This window comes from Phyllostomus hastatus, unplaced genomic scaffold (genome assembly GCF_019186645.2).
Source record: "Phyllostomus hastatus isolate PE091 unplaced genomic scaffold, TTU_PhHast_1.1 phas_contig_495, whole genome shotgun sequence".
NCBI classification, from domain to species: Eukaryota; Metazoa; Chordata; class Mammalia; order Chiroptera; family Phyllostomidae; genus Phyllostomus; species Phyllostomus hastatus.
This window is the reverse complement of record NW_025333895.1, coordinates 881,673-903,230: the sequence shown is the minus strand read 5'-3', so window position 1 is coordinate 903,230 and position 21,558 is coordinate 881,673. Positions and strand designations below refer to the sequence as shown.

Here is a 21,558-nt window from a genome sequence, read left to right as displayed (position 1 = left end):
GCAAATTTGGGAAAGGTTTCTGGAAGGTTGTCCTTTTGAGTCAAGTCCTAAAGGATGCATACACGTTTGCCAGGCCAAGGGAGTCATTGACAATGTGTATAATGTTTGTGTTTAAAAAGAGAGAAAAAATGTACCTAAGTGAGTTCCTACCAAGTGCCAGAACCTTCATTCCTCAGCACCCCATGAGGCCGGCACCATCAGCTCCATTTCCTAGGGGAGGCAGCTGGGTCCGTGCTGGCCCGAGATCACTTGGCTGACTGGTGTGAGAGCCAAGACACCCTGGCTCATTGGGTGCAGAATCTGTCGAGGAGAACAGGCACCTCTAGACCCTGGGGACAGGGGTCTACTCTGAGCAGACCCAGAGAAGCAGAATCAGATTCAGCTGAAGTGTTTGCCCCTCCAGGAAGCCATCCCCGATCAGCCCAGCTCTGGTAAACAGCAGGGACAGCGATGCCAACTGCGAACCTCTTCTCAGCCGCTAACTGGTGGCAGGGTGGCTGCTAGACCCTGGCCTCACCACTTGCCTATTTGGGTTTCTTAATTCCTTGGAAACTCAGCCTCCTCGCCTTCAAAATTGGAATTGTGGTAGCTAGTGGGCAAAGGCTGAGCGAGTGGTGCCATCTTGCGCAGTACCTGGCACAGGTAGGCAGTCAGTCATGTGTCTTCTTCCTTGTTGTTTGGGCCTTTCCCCACCATTCTGCTCTCCACCCCCTCTTTTCTGTTTCCACATCTTTTGGTGCATCCTCACTCTTCCAGTAGGTGTCTAGGTGGTTGCCTCCCTACCGTCTCCACCAACTAATAGCTGTTGTTTAGATCACCCATGCATATTTTAGCCTCATAATTTTTCCTCCTGAATCAGCCTCTGCAGATTCTAATCACCTCGCTTTCTCTTCCCTGAATTCCCTCCAATTTGGAGATTCAAAAGAGGCGCTTCTCTGCATGAACATGCTGTGATTCAATTTGAAAATAAATTTCTCCTGGCAGCAGCCATCTTTCTGAAAAGTGACATTTAAGACTGACAGTGGACAAGATTGTAAACAGGTTTCCAATAAGGAAAAAAAATCAGCGTTAAGTACATTCTATGAATTTTTTTAAACAATGTGTGCGTGTACGTGTGTGCATGCGTCTATAATTGCAGCCTTGCTGTGACGCCGTCTGCTTCAGGAAGAATTCTGAGATAGTGTGGGTCTGTCTCAAACTATCTTGGTATTCTTTTACTTTTCAGAAAGCAGCTTTATTTCATGGGACTCACTTCCATACAAGATTGTAGACATGTCGGTCATTCATTTGTTCATTCATTCACTCAACATACAGGTATTCAGGGCCACTTGTTTGCTGGGCCATGTGCTCAGTAAGGGTACTATAGACTGAAGACAGTTCACCTCCTACCCATCAAGAGCTCGTATCTCAAGGAGGAGGTTGAATCAGGGAATCAGGGAACTTACACGTAATGTGATAGGGTAGGCTCGGGGGAACCCAGAGGAAGGCCCAGAGTAGGGCGGCCAAGGGGACAGGGAGGCCATGACACCTGAGTTTGGCCTTGTAAGATGAGGAGGAGTTAGCCTGATGAAGAAGGGAGGAAGGGCATTCCAGGCAAAGGGAAAAGCAGAGGGCTTGGAAACAACGTGGTATAAGAGAAGCTACAGGCAGTTGCAATGACTGAGACTTTCGGTTTGCAGGGGAAGCGTCAGGAGCTATAGCTTGAGGGGCCTTTGTGGGAGCTTGCGTGACAACGAAGAGGCTTGGAGCCCTTACAAAGGCAGCGAGGGGCAGGAGCAGCACTTCTGAGTGGCTCTTCAGGAAGATGCCTCCCGGGATGGCGCTACAGCGGGATTGGGTGGAGAGAGCCAGGCCCAGGGAGGAGATGAGGAGGAGAGAACCAACAGGGCGGCCTCCCAGGGTCCGAGGGAGGGCTCAGGGGATAGGACTTAGACGGTAAGGAAGGTAGCCGGGCAGCAGAAAAACCTTTTATCTTGTGTTCCTCCAAAAATAACCATAAGTACCTCAGATTACCAGCTGGGTTTTTTTTATTTGTTTGTTTTTTGTTTTTTTGAGGGAGGGGGGCTGAGTCTATGCTGATGCCAGGGAATATATACCTAGTAAAATAAATGCTACTGACCTTTGCCTTCCCCGTTCATCACTACTAAATAAAACCTCTTTACAGGGCTTCTTGGAATGGTTTTAGTGGTCCCCCTGGCCAGAATCACAAATTACTCTGCGGTTATCTTCTAAAGGAAGCAAGAAACAAGAGGCTCCTGGTGTACCCCGGAGCAAGAAGGAGACTCCCCTGGTCCTTGTAGAGATTACTGTAGGAGGTCTCTGGGGTCCTGGATGGGCGGACGGGCCAAGTAGGCAGTGAAAGGCCTGATCTGTCCAGTCAAAACCCTGTCATCCAAACGCTGTTTTCTTTCTGCCAAACTAACCGGCCCCCACTATCCCTGGGTGGACAGAGGTGCAGGCTGAACAGACAGACAGCCTGTCACAGGTCAAGTGGGCTGCTAACTACAGGAATTCAAGAATTATCTTTCAGGGTTTGGAGGATTAAAGGAGGTTAAGAATGGGAACTGCCTTAAAAAAACTGAGAGGCTTCCCAAGTGAAGAGAATTGAAACAGTTGTTTGCTGTTTCCAGGTCAGCTGTATGAACCTAAAGAAGTTACCTCTCATTTCTGTGCCTCAGTCTCCCAACTATAAAATGGAGCCAGCCCCAATACCTACTCCGTGGGGTTATTCTGAGGATTAAATGAGTGGATACACGTAGAACTCTTAGAAAGGTACTTGACCCTCGGTCCCTCGGTGAGACTCCTTTTGATAGGAGGTGTAGGAACCGCTGATCAAAGTGACCAGTAAACAGCTTTCCGTACAGGTAAGGAAACAGACTCGGGGAGGAAGAGAGCGTGCCCGAGGGGACGCAGCTAATAAACGCTGGAACCAGAACCCCTCCCAAGGTTAGCAACTCCCACATCTAGGCTCTTGCATGGATACTTGCCCAAGATCAGCCAGCCAGTCTGCTGGGCCTTGAACCACATCTGGGTGCTGCACACCATTGTGGTGATTTTCATGGTAAAGGGCTCGGTACACCTGAATCAGCTATTTGTTATGGAGAAGATCATCTCTAAAATAAGGAAACCCCTCTACTGTATCTCACATATAAAGACACTTCCAAAATATTTTAACCAAGAACCCCCAAATATTTAGAGTCCACCAGCCATTAAATAAGAAATAGTCTTTCCAAATGTACGTTGCTTCACGTACGTAGGTAGAAGCAGGAGTATTTGTGCCACTCCAGCACTCTATCTGGGTAACTCCTATAATTAATATTTACTTAAAACAATCATTAGTCTCTGCTGGGCGACATCAAATCCACGTTAGCAATATTTTTAGCCGGGCCTTCCCACACCTGCGATGGCAGGCAAGCCAGCGGCAGTGGGAACCCTGCCGTGCTTTATAAATAAGCCTCCCTGCACCTGGACCAGCCTGCCCTGACTGCCACTCAGGCAGCGGGCTGGGGGGCCTGGGCCGCGGCTGTCCTCCAGTGCTCCTGCTGCGGTGCATCTCTCTGGTCGGGTCCTCACTTCACTCTTCCCAGACTTCAAAAATACAATTCATGTGTTCTTGAGACCGTGTGGCATCTGTGGTCCAAGCTGGACCCATGTAAAAGGTGTCATTTTCCCCCAGAGGGTTGAGAGTTTCTCAGCTAGGGCGAGGAGGATCATGACGATGGTCATTTACTGGGTGCTGCTTTATGTTCAGTGTTCCCTTCACACCACACAACACCACCACACGATGATGTGGCGAGGGCGGTCCTCTTCTCCTCCTGTGCCAGAGGAGGAGCTTGAGGCTCAGAACAGACTAGCACTTCCCCAAGGTCACACAGCCAGTCAATGGGGTTCCAACCCACTCTACTGGAACCCCTGCTTTTCCTTTTCCTCTCCTCTTTCCCAGCCTCAGCCTTAGGTGATTTGGTTAAATGATCGGGGGGACGGGGGGGAATGGAAGTAACATTTATTGAGTGCTTACTTCATGCTAGGCAAATTACACATATTGTCCCAATTAATCCTCACCATCGGAATTGGCTCATAGGAGGGAAGAGTGATTGCTCCCACTTTATAGATGAAGAAACTGAGGCTGCAGAGAGTTTTAAGTTACTTACTCAGGATCACCCGGCTAGCAAGCATCAGAGCCAGAATTCAGACCCAGCTCGATTCTCCAACACTAGATGTTTTCCCACTTAACCACAGACATTAATGAGAGACACCTGCCATCCATGCAGGTATAAAGTGCAGTTTCATACAGAACCTAAAATGTTGTCATTCACCTACTATTCAGCTGATAGGCGCTTTCTGCTTAAAAATTTTATCCCAGTAAAAAAAGAAAAGAAAGGTTATACAGGGTTTTATAATTTCCAGGGCTCTTCCATAATTATTCAATTTAACCCTTATAATAATCCTGTGAAAGTAGGTGTTATAAAGCCCATTTTACAAGAGAAATAAACTGAGCTTAGAGAGGCCAAGTGCATGCCCAAGGTGAATGCCCAGCAGACCAGGAGCTCAGCCACCAAAGCCAGTGCCCTTCCCACATTCACACGAGCCTGGGTCTTGTTCAGTGTGGCCTAAGGAGTGAGGAATTTAGACACTTTTAATGGAGGAAGAGATGGGAGGGGCGGGGGTAGAGCCTTGCAGCAGTGGAGCCCAGCACCGAGGACCCCTTCATTAAAGGTGGTGACATCTCCTCACCCACAGGAACAGGCCGGAAGTTGTGATGGTCAGGAAACTACAAAAATAGCAGCTTTCACACTGACTCCTACATGGGAGGAGCTGGTGATTCCAGGGCAGATAAGAATGACTTTACAAGATGAAAACCATCAGTGAGGGCGTGAGGGTCTGGAGGGGAGCAGAGTTGGCATTTTTTGGCCCTGCAAATAGCTGCCCATCTGCTCTCTGTCAGAATATGTTAGGAGTGCATCTGGATTGCTGCCCCTGAGTCTCAGCTCCAGGCTGGTCATGTGGTTGTCTCCACGACAACTCAGGAGCCGTGTAAACTGCTGCGCTTTGAGCCAGATGCTGCTCTGCACATGTGGTCTAATTAGACGGCGCTCTGGCCTCTGCTTTCCTCCCTGCACACACCCCACATTCTCTTTTCCCTCCCTCCCGCTCACCCTCATCCTCACACCCTCAGTTGGTCTGTCTTGCTCTCCACCCTATTGGCCTCTTTCTCAGAAGTGTTCCTGTTGCCTTCTATGCAGTGAACAGTTTATTCAGCAGCAGCAGAGTGCCTGCCCAGACCCAGGCACTGTGCTAGAACTGGAGGTGCAGAGACAAATAGGCCACTGCCCAGACTCTCAAGGAGACGCCATTCAGTGAGGGCGCAGCCGGGCAGTGCAGTCAGTGGCTATCAGTGCCACAACGGGATGCGTGCAGAGGCTGGGGGACCCAGAGCAGGGGCGCCTAACCCAGCCCAAGGCAGGGGGAAGGCTGTGGGAGCGTCTCCAGGCAGTTGTCCCCACATGTATCCTTGACATCCAGAGAAAGTATGGGTGGCAAGACTCCCTGACAGAGGCCACAGTATGGGCAAAGGCAGGAGACTTACAGGCCCATCTGGAGGACTGTTTAACTGGCCCCGAGTTGTGGAATGCCAGTGTCTGGGGAAGTGAGGAGCTGTGGTTGGCAAGATGTGCAGGGTCACGCCTCGGAGGGCTTCTGTCCAAATCCACACTCCACTTGGATCTGTAGGCTTGGAGCCTGGGGAAGGGAGTGACATGGTGGCTGCTGGAGTAGCCTGGCCTGTGGGAGTGGGCTCAAGGATGGGGCTCTTGGTAAATGCAGCCTCTTCGGTAAGTGTCCCTGTGAGTGAGGCTCACCCCTTGGACACAGAGGCTCCATCCAGGGCTGGCTGGGTGACTTGGGGGCAGACTGCCAGCATGTGCTGGGCAATTACTTTTCCCATCTATCTCAGCGGTTCCATATTGTAAGCATCCAGCGTCCACCACTTCTCAGATCTGCGGCTCTCGGGGAAGATGCCCCCAAATAAGAAAGGCTAGAATCAGCATCTCTCTCATTCACCCATCCGTGATGTGCTCCTCGAAGTCCAGGGTTACAAGCTCCTCACTGCGCCTTGTCCTGGGCCCACTCGTCCACACACACCTGCCTCTGCTTTCCCATCTAGCAAGCACCTGCACCTCCCCGGAGCTTGGCTTTTGTATTTCCTCTTCCCAAGTGTACTTCCTTGGGAGCCACCCCATCTGACAGAGTCTCCCTGGCTATGCTCTGCCAGCACCCCAGTCACAGGTATTTGTTGGGTAACAGGTGCAAGAGGTCCCAACAAGATGCAACACCCAGCTCTCGAGGGACACCTGAAAGAGCTGTTAGGACAGTAACCTGCACTGAGCAGCCGGTGTGTGCCACTCAGTACCGGCCCCTTCACAAACACTGTGTCAGTTCGTACCTCTCAATCCGAAGTAGGTAACACCCCCGCTTCTCCTGTCTCTGAGTCACGGTCGTGGCTCCCCTGACGCAACACGTGTCCTGGGCAGGCAGTACATGTCATGTGCCCTGAACAGGGCTGCTGGAACTCAGTCTCTGAAAGAGGACTACTGTCATTTGGGGTAGAAGACTGATACTCTTTTTAGCTTTGCTAGCAATCAGTCCCTGAGCTAAGCACTTACCTGAATCCCTTGTTGACCCCCACATCACCTTGTGAGATAGGAAGTGTCTCCCCCATTGTGTGACTGAGGAGACAGCCACAGAGGATGCCCCACGTTCCAGACACAGTAAGTGCTGTCATCCCCACACCAGTTCATCCTCTGTTCCCAACTCTGCACCCAGACCTGTTTATGGGGGCGCCTTTCTCTGGGAGGAGCTATGGGAGGCCTCCTAAAGACAGTCCCTTTCTGCATCTAGAACCAACATGTGTTCGCAGTAGAAAGCACCTTCAAGATTTTCTAGCTCTGCACCTTCCCATTTTATAGATGAAGAAACTGAGGCCTAGACAAGGAAAAGGAATCTAGGCCAAGTCGGTTGTTTTGACTTGCCTCCTGGGCACCAAGCCTCATCCAGGCGCTGGAGATTGGCCCTGAATGGGTGACATGCAGAAAGGGGTGGCCATGCATAGGTGGATCAGTACATGAGCAGGTTCATTCAGTGTGTGGACAGTGCTGCGGAGGGGCCCCCAGGAGCCGTGTCTCCAAGGACTGGTGGGCAGTATGTCTGTAGTGAGGTCTGTCCATCTCCTCACTTAACTCAGAGGGTTGTGACTTTTCCTCTCTCCAGACTTAGTTGTGCTTCCGGTTTCATCTCCATGTCCGCTGGCCTTGAGTCCCACACTCCCATTGCTGCAGCTGACGTTGTTGGTACTCCTGCTGCGTGCTCTTCAGGCTGATTTACGTTTTCCCAGGCGTCCACCAGGCCCTCAAACCCCACCCTCTCTTTAATATGCTCTCTCGGATTATCTTCTCCTCACTCCCAGGAAGCTGCATTCCTCGTCCCTAGTCACATCCTTTCTTGGGACTTTAGAATACAATGGTCATTGTGTCAGAGCCCACAGTCTGGCTCTCAGTGATAGCGAGGCCAACAGGGGCAGCCGAGGTGGCTGCCCGGGGGGTGTTCGGTGTTGAGATCTCGGTGAGCTTGTGTGGTTTCCATCCTGGGGAGCGAGCTGTCGCTGTGCTGCAGCACGGGGTGGCCCCCAGCTTGCCTGTGTCGGCTCCCCTGTGCCAGCCGCTGCCCCTTGGTGGCACTGAATGCTTACAGCATGAGGTAGGGCTCACTTTTCCAAGCACATCAGTGAGAAAACGGGGTTCTAACAGGTGAGATGGCTTCTGCAAGCGAGCAGTGGGGCCCAGCTCACACTCGTTTCTCCAAAGTCCACTCCCTTCATCACAGCCTTAGGATCCATCACTTTGGATTGCTAGAGCAGCCCTGGCGGCAGCCGATACTGCCACCTATTTATCACATACTACCTATTTATCATTTCTCTTAATCAAGGAGAAAAAATCATTGTGTTGCGTGAGCCTCGCGGCCAGACAGATTCTGCTGCAAACTGGCTCTGTTGTTGACCAGCTCTGCAGCCTTAACCAGGTGGACTTCACCTTTCTGAGCCTCAGTTTCTCCGTCTGTAAAATGGAGATGCTAACAACACCGGCCTCGGGGTTGCCCTGAAGAGCGAGTGAGATAATGCATGTAAAACCACCTAGCATGGAGCCAGTGCTCAGTAAGCGATAGCTGTTTTTAATCACTGCACCTGCGTTCCCTGTAGAGCCGACTCCCATCTGCATTTCTTATGGAAAGAAAATCTTAAGCTAGTATGCATGAAGACCCACTTCATTGTCTCCTCAGCTTCCACAGGCCTCTCCGCTCATCTGCCATTCCTGCACTAATCAGAATTTCCTGACTTCTCCCTGTGTGTCTCGGTTAATGCAAAAGGAAGGGGCTGCTGGCACAGAGGAGCCCAGGCGTGGGCCGATGCGCCTGTGATTTGAATGTCTTTACTGTAATCTAGCAAGTGTGCGTGGGGTCTTCTGTCAATACCGGAGCAGCTGGCCAGAATGGGCAAATACTGTCAGCCGGCTGTCCCTGCCCCTGCAAATCGTCAGAGTAGCTTTTGTCAGGCACCCACGTTTCCCCTGACTTATGTCATCCGAACAGCAAGCCAGCTTCACAATAACACATTGATTCTTTGTTTAGGACTTATTATAGTGACAGGGGCCCAGGCTGGGAGCCTGTCCCTGGCGTGCCTGGGCTAGCACACAGACAGTTCCGAAGGCCGTCTTGGTCTTGGCATCCCAAACATGGCGTGGTCCAGCCCAGCCAGGACCATCTGACTGTAGCTGTGCAGCAACCACCTTTCCAAGTCCACCCTGGCGCCCTTGAGTGTATGCGTATACATACCTCTGGGGCTGGGGGAGCCTGCTTGGGCTTGGGGGTCATTCAGACCCACCAGCTCTGGGACCTTACACAAAGCACTTCACCTGTGTGGGGCTCCTTTCCTCACCTACCAAACGGGAGACGTGTATGAACATCAAGTTCTGGTGAGGGTTCAGTGAGCATGGGGTGCAGGCTGGGCCAAAGCAAGTGCTCAGCTGACAGTAGGTCCCTTCTCGCTAAACTCCTGCCGCTCCTGGCTGACCCGGAGTTACTATAATCTAATCCTGCTGCCCCCACTCTGCCTTCCAGTAAGGGTCTGGCATTCTCTAAGCTAGACACCACACTAAGCCTTTTCTGTGTTGGCTGGAATTTACCCTGGCTCCTTGGTAGCCATCGCCGCTGGCCCTGTGAGGAGCAGGCCTTCGGGCTCGGTTCTGAGAGTGGTGCTGAGGTCCAAGTGGGAGGCTCGGGGAGGTTTCCACGAGGCCAGTGGGGCAGTGTTGTCTGCCCGGGGAGGCTATAGATGCACCCTTCACACTCAGGAGCAAGGTTCTTGGCTGTGCTGCCCTTTAGCCTAAGACTTGAGTGTTTCATTAGGAATTTGGAGGTATTTGAACACAATGCAACCAGGTTGGGACTGCTGGTGATAAATGGGGCCAGATTCCCTGGCTGCTTTATTCTATTTCCTTAAATTTTTTTTAAAAATGAATATTGATTGGTGTAGGCACCATGCTAGTTACCTCTACCTACACCAGTGGTTCTCACACTTGACTACATTGGAGTCATCTGGGGGTGTTTTAGAAACTACCTGGCACTGGGGACTTTAAAAGTGCCCCCTGGAGATTCCAGTGCATGGCCAAGGTCAAGCACTACCAACCACTCCATCTAGTTCATTCCTGTTTAGCTCCCAGCAGTTCTCTGAGGTGGTAGTTCCCCGCGTTACAGGATGTGAGAGGTGCAGTCACTCACACACAGGAGCAGTGGGACTGCATCCCAGCTCTGTGTGACCCGCTGCTCTCTCTTCCTGAAGTGGCTCAGGTGACACACACTGCTCGCCAGCCACTGAGAGCGGGTCAGAGCCTGCCCTCCGGGAGCTGCCAGTTGACTGGGCAGAGGTACTGACGTAGGGACATCGAGGAAGAACTGTGTACAGGGACATTGAAGGCATCAGATAAGGTTTTCACAAAGAGGAAGCATGGAGAAAGGAGCTGGAGGGGTGAGAGTGCATGAAGAGGTTAAGGGGCGTTGACACTCTGGAAGGTCACAAAGAGCCTTGAGGGTCATGCTTAAGAGTTTAGAAACCCCACTTCCATCAACCCAGAAACTTGCCTGAATCTGCTGTTTGCTGCCTAGTCAGACAGTAACCAACCAAGTGCCAGAGCCGCTCTCGAGTTTTCAACCTGTGAAGGGACAGGGAGAAAAGAAGTGTGAGACCTGTGCAGTCACAGGGCCCTGCGCTCCGTTTAATACTCTGCTGTTACATTTTGAAAGTCTTACAAGTTTACCTTTGAACCTGTATTTGGTGAATGAGGTCTGATGGGACCGTGAAGCTACTGCATGCGCAGAGGAGATACGTGCAAATGCGCATCCTCCTCGGAGTTGTGTCATCTCAGTGTAGCTTCTCGATGCCCCGTGGCACAGAGTTCCCATGCACCCACGGTGAGAGGGAGGTCAGCAAGACCAGCATGCTTCCAAGGCAGACGTGCTGCTGTCTGAGGAGGTGGGGCACCGACAGCCCCATGAGGCTCACTTTGCATGAGAATCAGACTTGCTTCCACGCTGAAGGAAGACAGTGGTGTTCTAGGACACATGAATGACCACAGAAACCTGTCGTAGTTCCTATTCATGTCACTTCCTTGTACTAGCCAATCACTTACCGTGAAAATGATGACATAGACAGGAAGGAAAAGGTGGAGCAACCACGGTTCCTTGTCCTTTCTCCTCAGCGAGGCAAAGGTAGAATGTGTAAGTCAAGAACTGAAGTAACAGTAATTAGTTTTATGCAGCATTTCCACTGTCTGGTAAGAACAGAATACAAATGCTTGCATGCGTTACAAAATATGACTCCACATATGTTAGCATTTAAAACTGGCATTGCACAATATAAACTTGAACAGTAAGATTCATGCTAATAATTTAAAATTTTATTTTTCTTTACATAGAATGACATTAAATAGTAAATTTTTAAAACACCGTGATAGGTCTAGAAAGAGACATGAAAGGAAAAAAAGCTTTTAGTGTTTGAGTATGACAATTTATACTTAACAGCCCTTTTTTCCTGCATATTCATTTTGCAGTGGTCCCCCAAATTATGTTGCCAGCCGTGGTAAAGCCCAATCTCTGCGCTCAAGAAAATGGCTGTTTGTGGAAAATATATGTGAAAGATGTATTTGTGGTAAAATGTTTACTCTTCCAAGCAATTCTGTGAGGTGGGCCAGCATTGACTAATTGTCACAGATGAGGGGAGACAAGTCACCTGAGGGTCACAGAACTAGTGCAGTCACGTGTAGTCAGAGGCCAGGGGCAGTGCTGGTCTTTTGACACCAAGACTTGTTCTCTCTCCACCGTGTTGTGTACCTTAAATGCATCAAACTTTTTAGAAAAATGTTTTAAGTTTCTTAAAGACGCTCTTACCAAATGTAGCAGAGGCAGCCCTCTGCCCTGCCAGGTGTCACACTGTGCAGTATTGTCCCCTGAATTAGGCAGGGTTCCTTGGTAGCAGGAGCTTTTCTTTTTGATTTATAGAAAAATTTCATTTTTAAAAAATTTTTTATTTATTGATTTGAGAGCAAGAGAGAAACATTGAACTGTTATTCCACTTATCTGTGAATTCACTGGTTGCCTCTGACCAGAGATCGAACCCACAACCTTGGCGTATCGGGATGACGTGCCAACAAACTCAGCTACCTGGCCAGGGAAAAAATGTCAGATTCTTACAAAATAAATGAACTGCCATGTACCCATTGCTCAGCTTTCACAATTTTAAGCTTTCTTTCATTCTTTTCTTTTTTTTAGATTAAAAAAAAATTAACGATGGAACAATATACATAACATAAAATTTGCTGCTTCAACCATTTCTAAGTGTACAGTTCAGTGGCATTAAGCACATTTGCATTGCAGTGCAGTTGTCATCACCACCCATCTCCAGAGCTGCCATCGTCTTGCAAAACTGAGACTCTGTGCCCATGAAACAGTAGCTCCCCGTTCTCCCTCCCTCCAGCCCCTGGCGGCCACCATTCTGTCTATCAGTTTGACTCCTCTCGCTCTAGTGGAATCAGACAGTATTTGTACTTTTGTGGCTGGCTTATTACACTTAGCATGATGTCTTAGGGTTCGTCTATACTGTAGTATGTGCTGAATAATATTTCATTGTATGTGTAGTTTGTCCATTCACGTGTGGACACTTGGGTTGCCTCCCCCTTTTGGCTGTTGTGAGTAATGCTGCTGTGAAAATAACACTGTGCCATTCTTGTACCATCCATACCTTCATCCACTCAACATCCACCTCTCGCTGGATTGTTAGTATCACTCAGAGAAGTGAGGGTACTGCCGGACAGCCAGGCAGTGTAGTCAGTGGCGGTCAGTGCTGTAGTGGGATGTGCGCAGGGGCTGGGGGACCCAGAGCAGGGGCGCCTAAGCCAGCCCAAGGCAGGGGGGAGGCTAGGGGAGCGTTCCCCGGGCAGCGGTCCCCACATGTATCCTTGACATCCTGAGAAAGCAGGGGTGGCAAGACTCCCTGGCAGAGGGCACAGCACAGGCACGTAGCAGGTGTTTGTTAAATGTTTGGTGGATGAATCTTCCAAAGTTAGCTTTCTTTTTTAAGCAAGGTCCATAAAGAGAGGACACTTTTTTTTTCCCTTAGACTCATTGTGCACATAAAATGTTGACAAAAATTAAATTTGTGGAGGAAAATAAGAATTGGATAGTTTAAGTGTGGATCAGCGATCAAGGAAAGTTGATGCTGAAGAATCTGATGGGAGATTTTATTTTTTGTGCCAGTATGCACAGTGCTATGAGTAAAATCCATTTATTCTGGAAATACAAATAAAAAATGAAAAATAAATACTTTGGAATCACCAACTTTAACTTCACCTGTTAACAAAGATTGACTCATTCATAATGGAATTTTCCATTGATTCCATATGTCAAGAAGATAATCCAAGAGTAAATCTTCTCTTTTTGTAACAGTCCTCGACAGGGTTAAGTAGCTGTGTTTAACTGTCCTCGGGGTCGGGGATAGAAAACTCTCCTAATGCGATCTAAACATGAATGCTCACGTCCTGGCTTCCCTGAATTAATGTCACTATCAGCCGGGGGCCCCAGCTCCTAGAGGGTCACCTAAGAAGACAATTGGTTTAATCAGCCTAACAGGAGAACTGAATCAGCACTTCTTACAAAGGAGGGAATTAACAAGACACCTTGCCTTACTCCTCTCCAATGCAGAGAGTAGAGTGGGGCGGCCACTTCAGTGGCAGGAAAGGCTGGACATGCCGGCGTACGTGGCATGGCATCTTGGAGTCGGTCCTGTGGCAGAAAGACCCTTCACACGGGCTCGCCTACTCCCAGGGGCTGTTCGTCTCTGAGTGAGTGGCTGGTGCTCTGAGTGCCCTGCAGGAGAACCTGAGGGGTTCCACTTTCCAAAAGATCTATCATGCTCTCCAGCGGGTATTTGAGGGCAAACAGAACCAGTGTCCGAGAAATCCGAGTCTACCATGGGCTGCGTGCATGATGGTGGCAGCCAGGCTTTGGAGGCCACTAGGGTACAAAACCCCAGTTCTGCCACTAGGGGTTATGTGACCTTGGCAGGCTACTGTGCCTCAGTTATTCTGTAAAGATGAGGTGAAAGTTACTTGCTGTCATGTTTTTAGAAGGTGAGTAGCTCCAGAGAAATGAGGCCTCTTTGCCTGTCGCCATACAGACCTTATCCAGGACCCCGGGAGACAGGGTCACTGCCTTTCAGCAGGATTGGGACAGAACAATGCCCGGAATGGGTGGGATTTGCTCACCTGACTCCTTCTTACCCTTCTGGGAACCGCTATCCTGTGCCCACTTGTCACAGTCCCCGACCTGCTGCTCTAGGAGGACCAGCCTTTTCCTCTTCTGACTCCTGTGGGTGTGTTGCTGCCCACCCATCCCTGCCGCACTACACCGAGTGCTAGTATTTGTCTCTGTGTTGACTGACCCTGCTGATGCCGTCCTTCCAGCTCCTTGCAGAGAAGTCTTGATTGTCACACTTCCCCGAGCCTTGTATTGTGCCCGTGTCCCGTTGTCTGTTTTGATGACACAGAGATCTGACCCGACAACAGGCCCAAAACGGCCACGTCTCCCTGAAGATGAGATTCTTTCTTCTCTCCTGCCGCTAAACCCTGCCTCAGGCTACCCTCACCTCCAAATCTGGTTGCAAACTCTCTTGAATTCATTGGTTCCTCAGCAGACTTCTTCACAGCAGTGCTTGCTCAGAGCTCCGGGAGTGAATGCTAACAACTGAATGAGTATTTCCTTGGAGCAGCTCTAAATTCCCCAGACACAAGTGTCACTCACCTGGCATTGTGCTCGGAGAACTCCTTTCCCGTCAGACAAGTGGTGTCTCAGCACCACCAGGACCACAGGGCTCCTGTGACAGGAACCAGAATCAAGTTCATTCTTCAGTTCTCTAACCCACATCCCTGGGGGCTGGGCTCTGCACTGTTCCCAGGGACTGTAGAGATGAGCCCAGCAGGACCTGTGCCCTCTCAAGCTCCGGATCACAGGGGACACCTGTGCACATCACGCAGCACCCAGGGCTGCATAAGGCACTGTGGGAGCATCAAGCAGGCATGAGTGGCTGTAGCAAAAGATCTGTGCCTCTGAGAAGGACATGCAGATAGAAGGAATAGAACTGGCGAGAGCAAAAAAGAAAGTGGTAAAGAATATGACATGTGATTCAGAAGTGCATTTGGGGCATAAGGTACATGGAAGAGCAGCGGAAAAGGACACAGGACTCTGGAAAACAAAGCAAAGGTCCACTTAGGACAGGTTTGTTTGCCCAGCCAAAAACCTAGGACTTCTTCTTTCCTCTCCCACCCAGGACCCCATATATGTGACACACAGGTGTCTGGGTGTATAGTGTTGAGCAAAACATGTACCATTCCTGCCCACATGAAGCATATAATCTAGTGGAAGAAGCAAACAGTAATCAAGTAATCAAATAAAATCTTTTCAACAAAATTCTTCAGTAGAACAGTGACATGCTGCAGTTGGCATTTTGGAAATCACTTCTGCCTGAAGAGTTGGAGTTCCTGGGAGGAATGAAATGGAAAAGGGGCACAGAGTTAAAGCCCCACACCTCAGGCAGCGTCAGGGTCAGAGTCAGGGCACAGAGCGGAGACACTTCACTGGTAAAATGGGAAGGGCTGGGGAGTCTCATGGGTCTACTGTGGGTAGCAGTGGATGACGATAAGAAAGAAGGAGCCCTGGCTGGGTAGCTCAGCTGGTTAGTGCATCATCCCAGTACACCAAGGTTGTGGGTTTGATCCTTGGCCAGGGCACATACAAGCACCAACCAATGAATGCAGAAACAGGTGGAACAACAAATCAGTGTCTCTCTGTCTCTCTCACCAATTAAAAGAAAAATAAAAAAGTAAAACAGATTTGGGGTGTACTCACATGGAGAGGTTAGGCCATTTTGAGTTTGAAGTGCTAATAGGCCATCCCGGTGGGGGTGGTGACATGGGTTTGGAGCTCACAAAAGATGTCTGAGCTGACGGGACTTGTTAGGAGTCATTCAGTGTTGAGTCGCACTGTGCACATGGAGATCACCTGGAGACCTAGTTGTCCTGCTCTGGTCCCAAAGGTGAGGAGCCAGGCTTCAGGCCATGGGAATGGCATTCTGCTGGGCTTCTGTTGGTTATCACTAGCTGATCTCTAGCAAGGAAAGGTGTAAAATCATGCCAGCTAATAAATGGCCTAAAAACTCTGTCTCTCCTCTCAGAAACTGGTGCTTTTTTTCCCCTCTTAAACAATGGAAAGTGACATGGGAACTCTGTCTTTTCCTTAAGGAAGTAGTATACTTTTTTTTCCCTCATAAACAATATAATCTGCATTTTTCCCTTCTTCCTTCAACAAGCAGGAAGCTCAGAGCTAATTTTGTAACAATTTTAGAACTCATATAGACCCTGCATATCTAGGTACTCTTTTCCCAAATAATGACATTGTCTATATTTATATCTATTCCAGTTCTGCTTTTTTTCTTGGTTCTGTGTGTTCGTGTAAGCTGCCTTGTATCTTTATAAAATTGGGGGTATAGCAGTATAAAAATAATTATTCCCCCTCACCCTCACTTTTTTGGGTCATCTTGCTGCCCTTGTGCAATAAGTCTGCCCAGTTGCTGGGCTAATATTGGCTAAATTTAAGCAGGAGGAACTCTTGGAATTTACAGCAGCTAGACAGTAAATTTAACACTTATGTAACTCATTAAAACAGGATAAAAGTGGAGCTTCAAACATCTCTATTTGCCACCAAGTCTGCAAAGCGAGGGGTACCTTTAATTCAGTTCAAGATATAAAAGTATGATCTTTCAGAATTAAGAATACACCGTTAAAATTAAAGACTTGTCTGTGCAGATGAGCACTCCGATGCCTTCAAAGAAGGATGGAGGTGTTGACTACAAGATGGCATGTTTTTGAAGCTTAGGGTGTCATTTTTTTGACTCATAAAATGCAGTTTGGTAAAAGCGAACTTCTTTTGAGCATAAGCAGAAGATTGACTGGATGGTAAATTTTATTTTTGATCATCTCTGCTTTTTGTATAAATAATTCTTCTAAAATTCTCATTTGCTATTGGTTAAGATCACTGGGTAAATGGTTTTCAAATCGTGTTCTACAGCTGGTGCCTTAGGGACTGCTAAGGCGCAGGGAGTCGGGGGGAGGGGGAGGGGAGACCAAGCAGGGAGAGCCCAGCCGCCACCCACAGCACCCACCAGAGCAGCTGGCGTTTCGTGTGGCAGGTGTCCTCCTGCTCCAGGTGCTATCTGAAGAGAGGTGCTCCCACTGGAGGGCCCATCCACTGACTTGCTGTTGGGATATGGAAGGGGGCGAGGGTGGCATCCAGCCTTTGGTTCCCACTCTGCCTCCTACCAGCCCTGACTTTGAGGAATGACTTACTCTCTGACACAGCTTCCTCACCCAGAGACTAGAATGCCATCAACGATAATAGCCACTTCACCAGGTAGAGGAGGATCTAATTAATCTAATTAGCTGATGTAGAAGTACCGCCTAGTTGAGTTTAAGAACTGACCCCTTGTACTCCGTGCCTCTAACCATCATCTCCCCTTCTCCCTTTCTTTCCCAGGGGGAGCCAATCACCTTCTGTGAGGAAGCCTTCGTGTCCCACTATCGCTCTGGAGCCATGAGGCAGTTCCTGCAGAATGCCACACAGCTGCAGCTCTTCAAACAGGTGCCCAGCCTCCCTAGCGTGGCCGGCGTCGGGATCCCTGGCGGGGCTTTCTGCCACTGGCCTCACTGAGCACGGAGGCTGCAGGCAGGGGACTGGGTGGGGAGGGTGCTCGGCACCCAGACAGACCCTTGCAGATACGCTGTGCGGTTTTACAGGTTGCCGTTACCCTGCAGCCCAATTTCAGAAACTCGCAGTTCCCAGGGCCCTTTCCTGTCTTGGCAAACATGGTGGTTCTTTGGTCACATGTGGAGGTGCCAGCTGAACGGTGCTCCATCATGTTTGTTTGTGCACACTGTTATGTTTCTGTTCTTTCTCTCCGTAGTTTATTGATGGTAGATTAGACCTTCTCAATTCTGGCGAAGGTTTCAGTGATGTTTTTGAAGAGGAGATCAACATGGGCGAGTATGCTGGTGAGAAGCGTTTCATTTTCCTTTCTGTGCTGGGGGCTGTTGTGTGGGATCAGGGTGTGTTTGGCAAGGAGTGGCAGTGACTGCTTGTTTCCTTCACCGGGGGTTACGGAGAAAGTGATTTCAACCCTGGCCCTGCAATGTTTGAGGAATTCCTCTTCATTTTCTATGGAGTTGCACGTTGGCCCATCTGGAATCCTCTGTGCTGGGGTCAGGTGCGTCCCCAGGATGGCGGGGAGTCTAGTTCAAAACATAGCAGCGGGCTTGGTGCAGTGGAAAGCCCACAAGGTGTCAGATCAGGAGACGAACCCGGTCAAGCCATTTCAGCTCTTTCAGCTGAAATGTTTCTATCTCTGGGCTGAGAGCACAGTGCCTGCCTCACAGGATTCCTGTTACAATTAAATCAGAGTCCATGAGGAGAGGTTTGTGCAGTCAGTCCCCCGGGACAGACCCTGGCACAGGCTCACTGCTCAGCAAATGTGTCCTTAGAACCTGAAAAGCAATGCAGAGTGCCCGGTCTCTACATGCCTTCAGAACTCGAGGGATCATCCTCTCACGCTTCGGAGGAGGCATCTGAGGGCTAGAGAGGTATCCCCAAGCCTCAGTCTTCAGGAGCAAAGTAAAAACTAAGAGCAAGATAATAATAATCATACTGCTAGCCTCCTCTTATGGCTGGGCATGTGTCTGGGGTGGACTGTGCTGATGACCCAGCTGGCCACCCATACACTCACAGAGTCAGGCAGAGTGTCTCCTGCAAAGCCTCTTTCACAGGCCCATCTGGCCCGTGCTGCAGGGAGGGCATCATCAGTGAAACCAGAGCACGGTCCCGCGGGCACCTTGGATCCTCAGCGAGCACTTTCCCAACACCTGCTATGTCCGGAGCCCTGTAGGGTAGGAAATGGAGGACCCAGTTCTGCCCTCAGGGAGCGTTTAGACTGGTAGGAGAAAGAGTTGCATAAGTAAAGACAAAGGCACATAAAATCAGTGCAGGAAAAGGAGCGGAACCAGGTTTTTGTGCAATTAGAATGGAGCTCTGAGTTCTTACTGTGTAATGGGAGAGCTTCACATATGAGGCAGGTCTGAGTAGTTCTGACAGCTGAATATTTGATCCGAGAAGATGGACTTTGCATGTTGCCAAACTAAGTCAAGTCATTCAGAATGTCTAGAAAAGCTGTTTACTGATAAGACCTCCTTATCCCACCAGATACAATGAACAAATTCCCCAATAGCACCTCCTTTTTCTTTCCGGGTCACTACTCAGGGGCGTTGAGTGCTGAAAGTGTGTCCAGCTGTGTGCGTACGCTGTGTTTCCTGCCCTGGGGTGGCTCACAGGACTCCAGAGAAAACGGGCTTCTGAATGAGTGTTCTCTATTGTAGAGGGCTGTTCGGATGGAGGAAGCTTACAGTGGAAATGACATCTGAGCTGGCGGTTGTATGAACTGAGCGGGGGGAGCAGGGAACAGAGTAGGGAATAGTGGCCAGGCAAGGGGAAGAGCATTTATGAGGAATGGAGGACCACGAGGGTACATAGTCAGAGAGCCCTGGGCAGTTCCTCGAGGCTGGAACAGAAGGTCCTATAGGACGGTAGCACAGGACGGAGCGGCAGAGGGCAGGCGGTGCCGAGAAGAGGCACAGAGCTCAGGCGTCTGCCCCTCTCCAGTATGCAATGAGGAAGACCGTGGTTTGTACTCCAGGCACTCGTGATATCAGATCCCTGTTTGGGAAAGAAAACCTGTGGCGGCAACTGGCTGCTGCCTCCTTCAGGGCTGGGGGCATGGGAGCCTCCGTGTTCTCCAGATTTTGAAGGCCTGCATGCTGAAAGCAACTGGGGAAGTCCTGAACACACACAACTGCTTTGAATGACAGCTTCTCTGCCTCCTCTCCCCCCAGGCAGCGACAAACTGTACCACCAGTGGCTCTCCACAGTCCGGGTAAGTATGTACCCGCTCTGAGCCACCTGGGCCCCTCCTGAGCCTCCTGGCAGCCCTGCGTTTCCCGGCCACCCACAGGGCTGTCATTCAGCCTGGGGCACTCCTTTCTGTCAGCTGAAGACAGCTTTTGTTTGTAAAGCCAGGTGGAGACTGGCAGGGTGAGACCGTCCAAAGCCGTCTCTCAGTGAGGGTGAGGAGCGCCAGGAGAAGCTTCCTCATCCCAGGACAGTGGCCAAGGCGTGTCAGATGGGTGTCATCATCTTAGAACATTTCTGCGTGTCTGTTTCTAGGGCCAGTGCAATTGGGAAATTTTCATGGGAAAACCAAAAATACGTCCCTCTTGCTGCTCTACAGTGTTTTTCACAGCCAAGGCTCCCGGGACGACGGAGGACTCGTCACTGGGAGACATTTTCCTCCCCTCACCGTTGTTGTGAACAGTCTCTTGTGTTAGGAGCCAGGTGCTCAGGGCTCCAGGAGCCACGAAAGAATTCAGATTCTTACCTTTCTCTCTCACACAACTTTATCAGTGAGTGGGCACTGAAGGCCTGCGTGCCTGGCGCCATACCGGAGCCGGGAGACAGTGGGGCACAGACACAGGGCCTGCCCCCGGGGAGCCCCCCAGCTTGTTCGGGAGGCAGGCACGTAAACAGGCAACTCCAACATAATGTGATAAGTGTTCTCCCCCTGCTGCGGGCCAAGCACGCTGCTGCCAAGGCGGGGTCCCTTGGAAGTGGCTGCAGTTGGCCAAGAGAAAGCAGTTCCTCAGTGAAAGGCTTCTTTTGTTCTCCTGGTATGGCCAAACAGGGCACTTGGCAAATCATAGACAAGCAATAAGGACTTGTTGATTGATTGATAAAGAGAGTTTACTATTCCAAAGGACCATTGAAATTGAATACTGAGTAATTCTGGAAAGCAGTACGGAATAAATGAGGAGGTGAAAATTTCATATTGTCCTGCAACATAGAATGCTTTCTAGGTTAAGCTGTAATGTTTTTAATTAAAACTCAAGATTTCTAATATGGACAGTCACCAAAAGTTTTACTAAAAGTTAATCCCAATAACTACATTACTATATCTTATTCTTTCATATATCCCCTGGACCCAGTCTCTCTCTCTGCTCAAATCAGTTGGAATTGTCTTTCGAAAGCACTACAGATCTGATTATGTGATCTGCTTGATTAAAAATCCTCGGGTGTAGGCTCCTCACCCTGGCCCTCCGTGAGCCGACCCCATCTGGCCTCGGCCCCGCTTGCCATCCCTCCCATGACCCTCTGACTGCTCGGTACTCACAGACGCACTGTGGCTTTCAGCTTCTGCACTTCTGTTGTGCTGTTTCCTATCCTGAGCGTGTTCTTATCCTTCCTGTCCCCCACATGAACTCCTGCTCATCCTTTGTGGATGAGGCCAAATGTTTCACCCTCTAAAGCCATCTCCGATCTTCCAAATGATGAGCCTCCTCCACACCCCTGTGTACCCAGCTAGTACCTCTCTCATCGCCTTAGGTTGTAGTTACCCTGGTGTGCCCCCCGCACTGAGGTCTTTGAAGGCAGAGACCAGCTGTCCTGGTCTTAGTACTCGCAGAGCCTGGTGTGGGGCATCCCCTCGGTGAGCCCTCACAGTGCCTGGGCCTGTGTGCCTCATATCCATTCATTGCCTCCCGTGTGTGCTGGGAAAGCCTTCCCTCCCCTCCTTCTCCTCCTCTTCTCCTGCTCTCTCTCCTAAAGAAACTGAACCAAGAAATCAGCATGTTGGATTTGTACTAAAGCCATGATTAACATTTATGGCTATTCATTCTTTTCCTTTCTCAAGATAGAGATGTTAAGGAAGGCAGCCTACCAGAGTGATTAGAAAATAACACAGGGTGAGCAGAGGAAGGTACGTGGCTGAGGGTAGCCTATTTCCAGAGTAGCCAGACAATCCTGGCTTAT

General features: G+C 49.8%; 1 protein-coding gene across 4 annotated transcripts in view; it reads left to right on the top strand.

Annotated features, from left to right (window-relative positions):
* Positions 1-21,558, top strand: part of DENND1A (DENN domain containing 1A) — a 486,624-nt gene that overhangs the window by 404,025 nt on the left and 61,041 nt on the right. For all 4 annotated transcript variants that reach the window (XM_045846504.1, XM_045846502.1, XM_045846503.1 and 1 more), the window contains exons 14-16: positions 17,188-17,292; positions 17,615-17,702; positions 19,590-19,630. In XM_045846504.1, the coding sequence (XP_045702460.1) occupies positions 17,188-17,292; positions 17,615-17,702; positions 19,590-19,630 (234 nt within the window). The remainder of the gene's footprint in view (positions 1-17,187; positions 17,293-17,614; positions 17,703-19,589; positions 19,631-21,558) is intronic.